Source organism: Phoxinus phoxinus, assembly GCF_949152265.1.
Source record: "Phoxinus phoxinus genome assembly, chromosome: 4".
NCBI classification, from domain to species: domain Eukaryota; kingdom Metazoa; phylum Chordata; class Actinopteri; order Cypriniformes; family Leuciscidae; genus Phoxinus; species Phoxinus phoxinus.
The window spans coordinates 22,209,138-22,224,157 of NC_136879.1; the positions used below are offsets into that span (position 1 = coordinate 22,209,138).

General features: G+C 36.7%; 1 protein-coding gene across 2 annotated transcripts in view; it reads left to right on the forward strand.

Moving 5' to 3' along the window:
• The window catches only part of dgkb (diacylglycerol kinase, beta), a 56,031-nt gene extending 41,825 nt beyond the window's left edge, over positions 1 to 14,206 (forward strand). The window contains exons 22-24 of one of the 2 annotated variants that reach the window (XM_079609713.1): positions 8,316 to 8,436; positions 10,082 to 10,142; positions 11,940 to 14,206. In XM_079609713.1, the coding sequence (XP_079465839.1) occupies positions 8,316 to 8,436; positions 10,082 to 10,142; positions 11,940 to 12,044 (287 nt within the window). In that variant the 3' untranslated portion in view covers positions 12,045 to 14,206. The remainder of the gene's footprint in view (positions 1 to 8,315; positions 8,437 to 10,081; positions 10,143 to 11,939) is intronic. The other variant, XM_079609712.1, reaches the window with a different exon arrangement.
• The last annotated feature ends 814 nt before the right edge of the window (positions 14,207 to 15,020 follow it).

Genomic DNA, 15,020 nt, shown 5'->3' on the forward strand with positions numbered 1-15,020 from the left:
CAGTGACACATTGAATCATGGCGAGTGGCTTTTGTTTGGGTTGAAGGGGTGCAGTTTTAATGTCAGTGTTTGGGATTGTCAGTGGCTCTGTAATGGCTTGTGCTAGCGTTGGTGGACAGACCTGTCTAATCAAAGCAGACTCAACTATACCATGGTAAAACCAGGCTGATTGGGGTTTTAATAACTGTACTTTATAAAGGCTTACTGTCACATACGTCTGCTGTTGCCACTAGCTGTGCTCAAGGGTACTGAAATGACTGCCATAATAAATCATGCAAATTCTTGTTTTTCATACTACGAAGTTTGCACAATTTCAAGCTAAGTTGTGCAACTTTGGTTCTTTGTAGTCTCAGAATTATACAGTATGCCCTTGGACCGGCCACTGATGTTTAAGGCTTATTGTTATTGCACACATACGGTAACTAGAAAAGCAAATCTTACAAATCTGGCAAGCTCTAATCTGATTGGCTGGCTTTACATGACTTCCTAAGAGTACACAGGTTGTTTTTGACAGTCCGCCTGAAATAATAAATAAACGCCGGGTATCAGATCTTTGAAAGATATTCAACATTTTGTTTGAGGTACTTAGTAACAATTTAAGTATAAAAACATTACAGCAAAGTTATAACATGAGATATAAATTCCCATTTGTGATATTTAAAGTTACATTGTGAGATAAACACATAATGTGAGATAAAATAAATCACATTTTGAGATTTAAAATCATAATGTGGATATAAAGTCATAATGCGAAATATAAAATCCCATTTGTGAGATATAAAATCAAATTGTGAGGTATAAAGTCATAATGTAAAATTTAAAGAGGTCCTATTTATGCTTTATCACTTTTTCAACTTTAGTTAGTGTGTGATGTTGCATAAAAAAGATCTGCAAGGTTACAAAGCTCAAAGTTCACTCCAAAGGGAGATATTTTATTTAACAAAATCCACTTTTCAAGAACTACAATGAACGGCCCGTTTGGACTACAACGCGCTTTTTCCGGGCTTTGTGAGGCCGTTACTCATTTAAATTCGCAAAAAAGGGGACGGGGCCTGGCTGAGCTGCGCTAGAGAAGACAGTGTTGTCGCTATGTCAAAGACGCACTGTTTTGTCCACAATTTCGCAAACTCATTTGTTGAATCTCGTTATAACCCCAACGTTTTTCTGTGTGCTGCACATTTTACAAAGAACAGCTTCCAGAACCACAATGCAGGCTACAAACAAAACCTTCTCCTGAAATGGAGCAGTTCCCACTTTGTCGTGATAATCTGTTGTTTGTGGATTACGACATTTTTAAAAACCAACATACCACTCTAAAACGTTCTGTGAAATCCGTGCTTGCAAAGTTTGTGCGTGAAATCCGTTTTGGACGTTCCTCTTCTCTGTTAACATTCTTAAGTCTGAATCAGGCTTGAATTGGTTTAAAATTGACGGCATCCTTAATATTTACTTCTGAGTAGAGCTCGCAGTTATGGTATGGGGGCGGGACATTTCCTGAACATGCGCTAACAAGCGGTGCCAATCACAACACACTGGGCTAGCTAACCAATCACAGCACATTTCATATTTCAGAAGGAGGGGCTTCATCGAAACCGGAACTAAATGGCGCATTCGGGACAGACTGGGGAGAGAGGTGCTATAGTAGGCCCTAATGTAAAATATGTGAAATATGTTTTTTTAACAATCAAACATTAAAGCATATTCTAGTCTGGTACACCACAAAAACAAAATCAAGACTTTGTAAAAGGGCATGATAGGACCCCTTTAAAGTCACATGAAACTTCCATTTGTGAGATACATCTTTTAGATATAAAGTCACATTGCGAGACATGGTCATAATTTCAGACATAAAATTTGTGAGTGTGTGTATATATATATATATATTTATGCATATGCATATGAGTATAATATTAAAGTGGTTATGAACTGCATTGGTTTATGTGGTGCACTTGTGGTGATTTTTACATAATTTTTTTTCATAATTTAGAAATAAAAGGCATTTTTCCGACCCTGATTTTAGCCCTCTGATTTGAACACTCGGTTTGAAGGGAAGTGTCTGCTGTGAGACTTCAGTGTAAATGCCCACTGCTGTGATTGGCTAATATTTTTTGTATATGAAATAGCTAAGTATTACATGTTTAACTCTCTCAAAACTTTTAGCACATTTCTTACTATTACAGGTCTCAAGGTTAACTGATTGTGTAAAGTGTTGATTATAGCATTATATTCAGAAGAACTATATTCATGCATGAAAGGTTGCAGTGATGAGCATTAGCTGATCACAGACATATTGAACACACTCTCACGAATGCTTTCATTTGAATTAACACTGTTATTCACTTATTACATGTTGTCACATTAACACTGTTACTTACATGTTGTCGCATTAACACTGTTACTTTACAGTCGAGTCCATATCATAACAGTCTGTTTGCAAAGCCTGCGCCGAAAATCAACTGCGAAATGTACCGCTTACAAATAAATAATGCTCAACTGAGACATTGAAAGCTGTTTTTGGACTAACAAGGAAGTTTTCAGTTCTGAAACTTACAGGATATTCTTATAGTATGATGACCTCTTATATATCAAAAGCTCAAGGAAAACTAGATTTCTCAGTTCATGACCCCTTTGAATCACAATTACCCTTTAATAATTTTATTATGGCGGAAACAGGCTTCTAGTTTGCATACAAAGTCATATGCGAACATTGTCATACCAATAAGTACATATTTAAGTACATACTGGTCTATTTTATCGTATAATATATTTTCCATAAACCCGCCTATACATTTAAAAACATAACTGTAACTGTGGTTCGTCACTTTACATGCTGGTCAGACCAATTTACATTTTGGCGAGTTGGCCAAATCCCGTCAAAGCACAAAGAACAATAAAGAGTTGTTTTTGAGATAAACACTTAGATGTTCCCTCCACGGAGGATCATCAAGGCAGAACGCTGTTCACTAATCTAGAAATGTGTACGCCGGTTGTCACCACGTTGGGGAAAATCATGTATCATGCCCGCTTTGAGAGCATTGATTGTAGTTTTACAGAATCTCTTTGGGCCGTTATCATGGGAACGTTTCGGATCACAAAGAGCAGAATGAAGGGTGAAACGTCTGAGCCTGTTTGAGTCTTACAATCACAGTATTTGATGTTCCCTGATGAGAAATCACCCATTTGAAAGAGATTGTCAGTTAGACTTACTTGTTTACAGTGGTCAAAGTGTTTACTTGCTTGGCCCTGCTGCTTTCTTTTCAGTCAATAGGGGTGAAAATGAAATATAACCTCTAGTATGAGTTGAGTATACTTATTCATGTTTTGTACAGTATATCAATATCTGTACATTTACACGCCTTAACTCCATAGTATCTCATTCGTTAAACTCTTTAATCTGTCCACCTCAGTTAAACCCCAAGTACCAATCCATTATCTCAGTTGTCGTTAGTCTGTTGCCGTCTTTCCAGTTCACCCAGCCCCTTGCACTCTTTAATTTCAGTCAATACGAGTCAGACGCTGATAAATGCACCCATTTGTATCATGCATGTTTGCTCTAATATCCTGCTGCATCTCTGCTGCGTCTCTCAGTTGGGCTAAAGCAGTAACAGAGCGCTTTGCAAATAAAACCGGCTTCCGAAAAAGAGAGCCGGGAAGAAAAAACCTTTACGCTCCATTCTATTCGATTTACTCTGGGAAAGAACGATCAATTGATTGGCGAGAAGGCGACCGTGAGCCCAGGTTCGGACCAGAGAAGGCACTTAGCCCGGGCGCCTTGCCGTGGTTTTGAAAGCCTTTGCAGATACGGCTTCATCTGAAGGAGCTCTGAAGGTGAGAGGCCTGTGCTTGTCAGATTAGTCGAGGGAGCATTAGCTGGATGGTAAACAGGGAGTGCATTAGCCCCAGAGGCCCGGCTCTCAGATGGGGTAGAGTCTGACCTTTCGGGAGCAGTTGAGTGGCCCCGCTGGTGACGCTAGGAGACAGGCCTCCTCAGGTGGAAGGGAATGGAGGCGGGCTGAATTATTCAGCATGGACGTGGGCTGCACTGGGGCTACTGATGTCCCCTGACACACTGTGTGAAAGCCCCCCCAACCCCCCTCCTGCGTACCTCAGCCCTCCCTGCGCCTGTCGCTCCATGTGCGTCATGAGCAACACTGGCTGTTCAATCACACAGAAAGAAAAGAAAAAACAGGTGACAAGAAAACACCATTATCAGGTGCACACGGCTTGTGTACGTGTGTGCATGTGCAAAAGAAAGAGAGGTTTGCGTTGAAACGTGAAGGAGATTTGACATTTTTCAGTGTTAAAATACATTTTCTTATTCCAGCTTAGCATGCTGAGACCTTTAGAAATTGATTTGAAAGTTGATTTTCTCCCTGAAAAGTGTAAACACTGCTCTGTGGCACTTTCAAAAATGTCTCTGTTTGTTTAAGCGTCCCCTATAGTATAGCAACATTGGCTCAATCAATGGTGTCACGTGTCCGTTTGGGGCGGAGCTATCTGTTTGATTGGCAGTTTGATTGGAGTGTTCAGGAAAACCATCCTTTTCGCAATTCCTTTTGGTAATTCTAGTAGTGCCACATTTTATTTGTAGATAAAGGGGTTAAGGTTCGGCCGGTTAACCCCTGCTGGTAGATGCCGTAACTGCATCATTATGTGGGCAACATTCTTCTTCAAAATCTTTCTTAACTGGCAGCCATTCAAAAATCCCATGTCAATTTAATTTTTTTTAATGTATTTTTTTAATGAGTATTAATTTGAATGTATTTATAATTTCATTTAATTAAAAGTTTGCATATTTTTTCATAATGAAATTTTTCACATTTTAACTTATTTTTGTTATTTGTTTTAAATGTTTTGTTTAATTTGAATATTAGTATAGCCTAAAGTTTTGTATGTTCCACCATCTCTTAACAGCATGACATGTCTACTTCTACTTTCTACTGCCTGGATCTTGAGCGATGGCATTTATGGCTCAGGTGATTGGCTAAAAAACCCTGTAACTGAGTGCTGATGAAGCAATTACAGTATACCAGCATGCAGAAACTTTGTGGGCATAATTTCCCAGCCGAACATCACCTGTCATTGAAATGAATGGGAATGCTAACACTTTGTTTTAATGTAACTTCTTGTGAAGTGTTTCATCTGCGTTAGTGTTCTCCTCTCCCTCAGGCATTTAGAAATCCCCTCAGCCTGACTCTGACGGTGTCCTCTGTGTGAGCTCTCAGCCTCACGAGTCGGCAAGCCTGACCCTTTTAAAGAGCAGAGCCATAGTGGTCAAAGGACTGTGTACACTCATACAAACACACACACACTCAGCACATGCAGTTCTTACTTCTCACACATTTTTTCAAATCCCAGCAAGGCCTCGTTCACAGCCTTGTCTCCTTGACAACAACTGAACACAGGGTTGGTACAACAATCCAGGTATTTGTGTTACCCCATTAACTGTGGCGTCTGCCAGACCACTGGAACCAACACTGTTTTTGTGTTTTGCTTTTGCATATTTAAGGAATATATCCCTGCATTGCCCTTAGGCACATGTAGAATAGGGTTTTGCACACGTGACATTTAGCTTAAATATGTGAATGGACTTGTGGTGTAACTCATATTTATGTTCATAAAACAAATTATTCTGATATTGTCTTCCGATTGGTCAATAGTGTTCCAGCCATCCTAAAATACATTTAGTAGTTACCGCTATGATGCAAAACACCTGCTCACCATATCACTTCCTAGCACCCATTGGGTATCTATGACTGTATTAGCAATATAGAATTGCATGTAAGATACAGAATGTATGCAATGTACATAATATAATGAAGATTGAAAAGAGGAGATAAAGATTAGTAATGTATGAAAGGAATATAATAGAATTGAATTAAAATGTCAGATCAGAATAGAACAAATGTAAGAAAAGACTAGAAAAATAGAGCAAATAAAGATTAGTAATTTATGAAAGATATAGAATAGACTTAAAATGTAAAATACAGAATAGAATTAAAATGTAAGAAACAGAATAGAACAAATGTAAGAACAGATAAAAAAAAGAGTAGATAAAGATTAGTAATTTATGAAAGATATACAATTAAAATGTAACATAGAACCAAATACATGTTAGAAAATAGATTAGATTTAAGAAATATGCTATCAAATATGTAACCATTAGAATTGAATAAACTGAATCTCTTGAATAAGATCTAAAATATGTTAACTACATAATTGAGTAAATATTAAATACAGAATAAATGCAAGGAGTAGAATTAGATATAAAAAAATAGAAACAGAATAGAAATACAATACATGTAAGGAATAGAATAAAATAAGATATAAAATGTGTAAGCTATAGAATATAATGGAATAAATCAAGGATATAGAATAGAACAGACATAAGATACATGATATATGTGCACATCAAGCCATAGTGCTTATGCGAGTAGTGAGAGTTTGAACCTGGCTCACACACATCCCCCCTTCTTCCCCCATCTCACTAAGATACCCTAAAAAGGGTCCAAACTAAAATCTAAATCTAAAATGAATGATTGGATGCAATGCAACAGGCCTGACTGGACCTTGTGCTGGCGGTCAGAGCTTTGCCAGCTCTCAGTTCTGATTGTTTGTGTGGTTGACTGTTGCCTGTCTGTGGACTGAATGACACCGTGTGTGTTTGAGGAGGAGGAGAGGAAGACTCATAGGAGCTGTTACTGAACAGATGGTCCCAGCGCGACACTGGACCTCCGACCGAGGAAAAATCAATGCTCATAACTTCAAAACAAAAAAGAAATTAATAAATATGGAGGAACACTAGATTGCTTTGCATCAGTGTCGCATTCTAATTAATAGGTGTTTTGTTTGTGGGTTGTTGGTGTTTTTTCCCTCCCCTCCTTTTCTCCAACGGTGACAATTTATGCTTTTTTAGAGCGGAAGGCAGACTGTGAAGATTCCAAATCAAGCTTGTCTGCTTTTTTTCTCTCTTCTTCTCACACGCTCCCCCCTTTCCGCCCAAACACACCTCCACTGTCTGCTCCTCATCTTCTCTTTTGGACATTCTCCTCGTAATCTTTTCCCCCTGACGTCCCCCCATGGGTCAGGCTTGGTAGAAAGCGGATGCTATAACAGGCTAACACATTTTGACAAGGATATTGATATTGGTTTTGTGTTTTGGAGGGAGAGGACTGTCTGCTTGGGCTCTTCGGTTTTGTGTTATTTAATGTATATTAATGATAATGCAAAATAATTCACTTTAGGTATTAGCACAGATTTTCACCTTACATGTGCTATAAATGTAGTCCCCCTGTGGTGAAAATCAAGTTTTCAATGCTGTTTATGTCTATATGGTGTTTTAATGTGCTTTAAGACTGACAAACCATGTGCAAATTCATAAGTCAACACCATTGCTGAGAATTTTCTCCTTAAAACTGCAGTGGAAAAAAGACGGTTTCAAATCACTGTTGTTTCTGACATCACAAACAACCTTGTAAACAATCACGTCAACATGCCTGTGGGCTTTAGCATATCATTAACAGTGAACTAGCAGGGGAGTCTCAAGAGAAGCCAGGTTATCTCTGTATATTTTTTAGTTGATATGAAAAATCGGGTAGATTTAGCAATATAGCGGGTGTAAATGTATATTACGATGTTATGATCAACTATATACCTTTCTCCACTGACTTTCTGATTATTATTAGAACGCAGCTGCCGGACTCTGAGATGGCGAATGGGAATATGGTTTGTGTAACATTAGCAACACATTATTAGCTGTTTGATAACATAGTCAGGGCAAAAGGCTAATCATATTGTGCTGCGTTTACCTCAGTAAGTTGGCCGAGTGAATCTCTGAGCTGATGTGAGTGAGTGGAGGCGGGGCTAATTAGCATATTCATGATTCCGCATATACTAAATGAAGCAAGGGGTTTAGAGTTATTATATTCAAGCTATTTTAAGCCATGAAAAAAAAAATCACAGAAAAAAAAAAACATTTGAATATGTAATTTTGGTGATCAAAGATTAGTTTAAAGGGATACAATTATTGACTAGGGGGACGTTAACAGATGCTTTTATGAAAAACAAGCAATTTATCATATAGGACACAACAATATTCACATAATTATTTAATTGTTTATGGTACATCCTGATACATCAATGATTCAAGAGAGGAGAGGTAAGTAATTGTAAGTTCAGAGACTTTAACCAGACTAGAAATGTTACGTAATTTTACGTGAAAGAAAACGACTCTGTGATGAACACATGTTCCTAAATTGTTGGTCTACTCGTTTGTAACTTCATAATTGAATGGACTTTTGCTTCCTCTATGGCAGACCCCTCTGACCAGCTGTTGGAGGTGGTGGGGCTGGAGGGGGCGATGGAAATGGGGCAGATCTACACGGGTCTGAAGAGCGCAGGCAGACGTCTGGCCCAGTGTTCCTCCATCATTATCAGGTACACAAATCAACCCCGATTACTACATTAGCTTAACAACAATGTGCTGTTGTGTGCAAGTAGTCCTTATATACTGAATTTTGAAATGTGCAGGGTTAGATTTGAGTAACTTGATTAGTATAGTAAAAAAGTTTAATATCGCCAAAGCATTAGCCACGTTACTAGATGACATTAAATAATGACATATATTATTATATATACTGTATATAATTATTATTTTTCAATTGTTATGCATGCAGCTTTTATGATCCTTTTAATTATCTTTTATAATATTAATGATTTTTTTGTGTGGAAGAAATAAAAAAATATATATATTTTGTAACGTTATAAAATTATTAAAGGGGTGGTAAAATGCACTTTTCACAAGATGTAAAATAAATCCAATGTCCCCAGTGTGTGTGTGTGTGTGTGTGTGTGTGTGTGTGTGTGTGTGTGTGTGTGTGTGTGTGTGTGTGTGTGTGTGTGTGTGTGTGAAGTTTTAGCACAAAATACCCCACAGATATTTGTATATAGCATGTTAAAGTTGTCACTTTTTGAGTGTTTGCAAAAACGCACCATTTTGTGCCTGGCCCTTTAAATGCAAATGAGCTGCTGCAGAGGGCGGGGTTTCAAGAGCTAGTGTGTGTTAGCAGCTGCGATTACCTCAAGCAGACACACTAAAATGACAGAAACTGTTCTGCCTTTAATGTTAAAACGGAGTCAGACAAAGATGGAGAGACTCAAGAAGAAGTGACAACAAGTAGAATGCAACAGGACGTCTCTGAATGGTTAGTTGATGAATTTATGTTGCTGATGTGGAGTTAACTATCTTCAATTAGGATATTCTGTCATGGTTTGACAGTTGCTCTTATAGGAACTGTTGTGAGATGCACACAGAGTGACTTTCTATTGCATGTGAAAAGATGGATGCTAAAGTTTAAGCTGACTCACAAATGTGCTCGACTACAACTTTTCCTCTTCTCAACATGGACTGTGTGTTCCCGGGGGCGGGTTTATGTACATTTTAGGGTTGGTGATGTCACTAACCTGGGAGGAATGTTGTGTAGTCCATACCAGCCGTTTGTTCTTTAAAAGCAAATATCTTCCTTTGCTTTGAACTTTGAGCGTTGTAACTTTGCAGATGTTGTTAATGCTCAAACAGCAACATTACACACTAACTAAAGTTAGAAAAGTGAAATCATACTCAACCACCCCTTTAAAAAAATGCCTTTTTGCCCCTATTCAACATTGATAAAAATAAGAAATGTTTCTTGAGCATCAAATAATCAGCATATTAGAATGATTTCTGAAGGATCATGTGACATTTTAAATTGTAATAATATTAAATTATTACTGTTTTTACTGTCTTTTTGATCAAATAAATGCAGCCTTGGTGAGCAGAAGAGACTTCTTTGAAATACATTTAAAATGTATTATTTCATGAGATATTTGTGCAGGTCTTTGTCTGCATTAAAACTTCATTTCATACACACTGTATAGGACAGGTAGTGAAGGAAGAAAATATTTAATATGGTGCAAAAAAATAAACCTAAGTTAACCTCATTTATTGATGTTTACATATATACTGTATATAAACACAAATGAACAAAATAACATGTTATATATCTTCATGTTTCTGTATTATATTACTATCTTCCATTGACAGAACCAGTAAACCCCTCCCTATGCAAATAGATGGAGAGCCATGGATGCAAAGCCCATGCACTGTAAGTATTTAATAAAAATATTTATTATATGCTTAAATGTACCTGATATTAGTGTTCAAATATACATTTTTAATAGTGGGAATGTTTTTTTCTTTAAGAGGCTTTTTATTACATTCTTCCTAAACTGGCTTGAGTTGGTCAGTCTTAGATTTTCCTGATAATTTGTGTAAAAACCACAGCAGCATCTTACAAGAAAGCTGAAAATATGCTCCAGCCCAAAGAAACAACTTCATTTGCAAGAATCAAAGCTTTGTTTGCCTTTAATTAAAGTTTCCCTTCTCTGAAAGCATCTTTTCTGAAGTGCAGTGTTCATTTACATATACTTCATTTTGTCGATGCCTGGAATCCAAAAAGCATGACAACACAATTAATTGGAAGGAGCACTTGTACCTGTAGATTAAAACTCCGGCTAAAGGTAGACGGCAACATAACTGTTATACTAGCAGGTGATCTCCATGGCAACCTATGGCTTCATTGATGCTTAATTAGTGTCAGTAAACGCAAGGAATGCTTTTTGAGACACTACAGTCGATATTCAGGTGTTCCAACTTATCCTCAGCCAAAGTGATTATGCTAATCCATTTTTAGGTGGCGCTGCATTGTATTTGTATTTGCTTGTGAGGGTTTTTCTGTAAACCAGTGGCAATCAGTGGGGAAAAAAATGATAATTATATAACACTGAAATTTAAATTATATATATATAGGAATACAATTATTCTCTATTGCAAAATAATGCAATACAAAATAAGGTGAAAAAAACCGCTAAGTAATGTCTTCAGAAAGTAGTTTTTTTGAGTATTTATATTTTTATGGAATTCCATATTTTTGTATTCTTATATTCATATATTTTATTATATATATGAAATATATATTAATATAAAAATACAAACATTTCTATGTAATATATATATATATGTATGTATGTATGTATGTATGTATATATATATATATATATATATATATATATATATATATATATATATATATATATATATATATATATATATACTGTATATAAAATATATATATATAGCCTATATTATATTATATTTTTATGTGTAAGAAAATATATATTATATTTATTTTTCCATAAAATCTTCCAAGATTTTACTTAAAGCGTTTTTTTTTCTTCACCTTATTTTGTATCGCATTATTTTGCAGTAGAGAATAATTTTATTCTTTAGAGAATCAAGTATATTATCTATTAGCTACAATCCTCACCTAATGGCACTTAATCTTATCTTGTCTTTCTAAATTGTTCCAGAGAGACACTATAAAGGGCATGGTTCCAATAAATTTGCATTATATATGAACACTCTCGATTTCACCCCATACGTTAAAAAATGTCATGTTGACTCTACCTCTTAATTAAACTTAAATGTTCCAAAGGTTTTCTTATTGAGGTGTTCAGTACCATTTACCTTCTTATTGCCATTACTGTGTCTAAATACTTTCATGAACAAAGCACATGGGTGAACTCAAAGAGAAGAGCTTGATATTTACCATCACCTTTGATGTGGAATTATAATTGACACATAAATGGGGAATTGAGAATTCAGCACCCAATTAAATGTGACGGGTACAGAGTTAATAAATAAGATTTTAATGACACTCACACTTCACATTCTAGCCCATTAGTTCACTGCCTGTTTTCAAACATCAGTTGTGTCTTGGGCAAGTTGTGTGCCTATATTTGTGTATTTTGCATTTAACTATGTCATATCTTCCTCATCTGGTTGTCTTTATTCATTTATATCACATAAGCCTAAACATTTTGTATTGTATTTGTTCTCACAGATTAAAATTGTGCATGAGAATCAGGCCCGTATGCTGATGGGCCCTTCACAAAGCTCTGGCTGCTTCTCCGTCTTTCGACGCGACCGCCGAGAGAGCAAAGACTGACAGTCGACAACACCTGTGATCAACACTGCACCCTACACAAGATCCTGTACAGTATATGGTGGGACCGTGCCAAACGTGAAGGTTGTATTTTAGCAGTGGGGAGATCTCTAGATTTCAGTCTCAGCTGTTTGACTAAACTGCCATTTTACAAGCCATGCACTGGGAAGCAAAGACCAACCCTTGGGCACGAATCTTCTCACACTACACAACTGTCTGGGGTACCATTTAGTAGCTGTTGTACATGCCGGGTCGGTGACAGAGAGTCACATATTACACAACATTTCAATTGGAAGAATCGCAGAGAGCTCTGTCTGGTCTGCAAACTATGTTTCACAACCAGACTCACACAAAAAGTGACACATGAAATAATGTAAAATCACGAGTGAGACTGGATTTATTCTTGTTAAAAGAGAGCCAGCAAGAAGCTTGCGATCCAAGTTGTCTGTGCGCTGATTTGCAGTGAAAACGCCATGCTTGCTGATGTTTTGTCTATGACTCCTCCCCCTAAACTTTCCCTTGCCCTGTATCGTACGCTCTCATTGGCTGTAGATCATCGCCGATGTAATTTCCAGTCAAAACACATTCCACACTGCATGACAGGCATCGGCACTTCTCTCAGATTGCTTCTTTGATAATACACACTATGCGACTGTCACTCACGTGAACAAACACCTCTTTGCATCAGATTTCCACAAAACTGTCGGCGAGTGAAAATCGTACCTAAAATCATGCAGTGTGTGCCCGTCATTAGACATAATAGGCACTGCAGAAGCAAGTGTGTTAATCTTTTGGAGTCTGAGTCGAATGTGTGTAGTCAGACGGATTCATGAGCAGGAGACATTTTTATTTTGGGTATGTTATTTAGAAAGTATCAGTAGTTCTGGATTACTTGGTGCAATGTTTTGAGGTGTGGTAACTGTAGTATAAGAGGAATAATTAACAATGGGCCATTGAATTATTGGAAAATAATGCACAACCTCGCCTCATTATATTATATTATATTAATTATAAATCAAGATTAAAGCCTGTGTTTTTTCTATGGAAAAGAATTGGACCAAATTTAAATGTGAATAGGTGATTTCTGCCCCAGAATTTTTTATTCAAAACACTTTTTCCTTCAATAATCATGCAACTTAATTATTTTTTTGTTTGTTTTTTTCTGAGAATTATATTTATTGTTTTAGGAGTTGCATTTAAAATTCACTTCAAAATACTTTTTAAAAAATCTGGATGGTTCTGGTAACAAGAAGTGTTTTCTAAAACACTACTTAAGTGCCAAACACTAAACACATTCAAGTCACTGAGAGGGAAATCATTTCCAGAAGCATGAACACATGTGGTGTAGACAAACCTTCTTTATAATATGAACTAAGAAAGCACAAATGGTGGCTTTGGGTTACTGTTCAACAATCCTCATCCGGAGTCAGTAATCGACAAGCAGTGTTGAAGGCTTTTTTAATGTGAATACCTGTCTGTGTTTCATTTTAAGCCAAAGCGGCTTGCTTTATGACCAAGAATCAGATTAGAAGACTGTATTTTGTTTTATTTTGTCTTTACAAGACATGGTTGTCATGGTCACAAGGTGCTTTGCTCATGCATATTCATGTGTTGTGATGCACTGCTGCCAGAGCTAAAGCAAATGTGCGACTGCACCTTTCCTTTTCTTGCAAGAAAGCAGCATGCAGCGATGTGAGACACTTTTACACGTCCTAGAACTAAATTCTGAACTTTCTGCCTGGTTTAGTTTCACTTAACTCTTTTAGCCTGCAGTTCATAATAAGTGCTTTGTGCAATAAACTGCATGTTGGATCGAGATATGATGTATGATAGATGTCATCATTTTTAGACTTTATATTTATACTTCGGATATGGTGGATAGAGAGCATGGCCTATTATAACATGTGTATATGATGCTAACACTGTAAAATAATCAATAATGTGTGCAAAGTCAAATACACACCAATGTGGGAAGAACAATGCAACCTTTTTGAACGGTTTATAGTTAACTTTAATATTGGTTTTAATATTATTACAAACAAAATCTGGTCAAATCTACCATTTTTGACATTTTGACCCTTTTTGAACCATTTCTAAAAGTTTGTAAAACCAGTGAAAGCAACATTTTTTATTATTTTTGTCAGTAAAAAAATTATTATGCCAGATTGCTGTGGTAATTTGTCCGTTTGTAACTCTAACAAACACCCACTTTCACCCTTTGAACCTGCCAGCTTGCCGCAACCGCTCACCTCTTGACCTGACAACAAATGGATCCCTATGGTTGTAACCTTTTAATGTTAACCTGTCAAACGAACATCTGATTCTGTACCTGTCCTGCATTTCGTCAAGCTCACGGGGTAATACATTGCGCCATGAATGACTCAAAATGTCACTTAATGTTTCCATCAGTTCCCCATAATGGAAGTCCCTCTGTTGGTGTGCTGGTTCACCTGATCCTACAAATGTGACATGTTAGGTGTTTCTTAATCATGTGACAAGAACTGTGACACAAGGAACCTCTGGACAGACACTTTTATTATGTGTTAAATATGCTGCATGCATGGATATAATGAACTTGATCTCTAAGGTCAGATAAAAGTGTGAAAGCACATCTATAACCATAGGTGTTATGGGGGGGGATATCTCATCACTTGACCCCTGCATACCCTACATAGTTATCATAAACCACACATTTTCAGATCAGCATTTATCTGAAATAGAAAGCTTTTGAAACATTACACACCGCCATTCAAATGTTTGGGATCGGTAAGATCCCAAAGTAAAGTAAAAATAGTAATATTGTGAAATATTATTACAGATTTTAAATAACTGTTTTTAGTATCAATTTTCAGTATCATTACTCCAGTCTTCAGTATTGCATGATCCTATATATATTATATATCAAATGCTGGCTATAATATCTCTTCCTGCACTATTTTATACAAAGAAACGATATTTTATGCTGCTATGATTATTGAG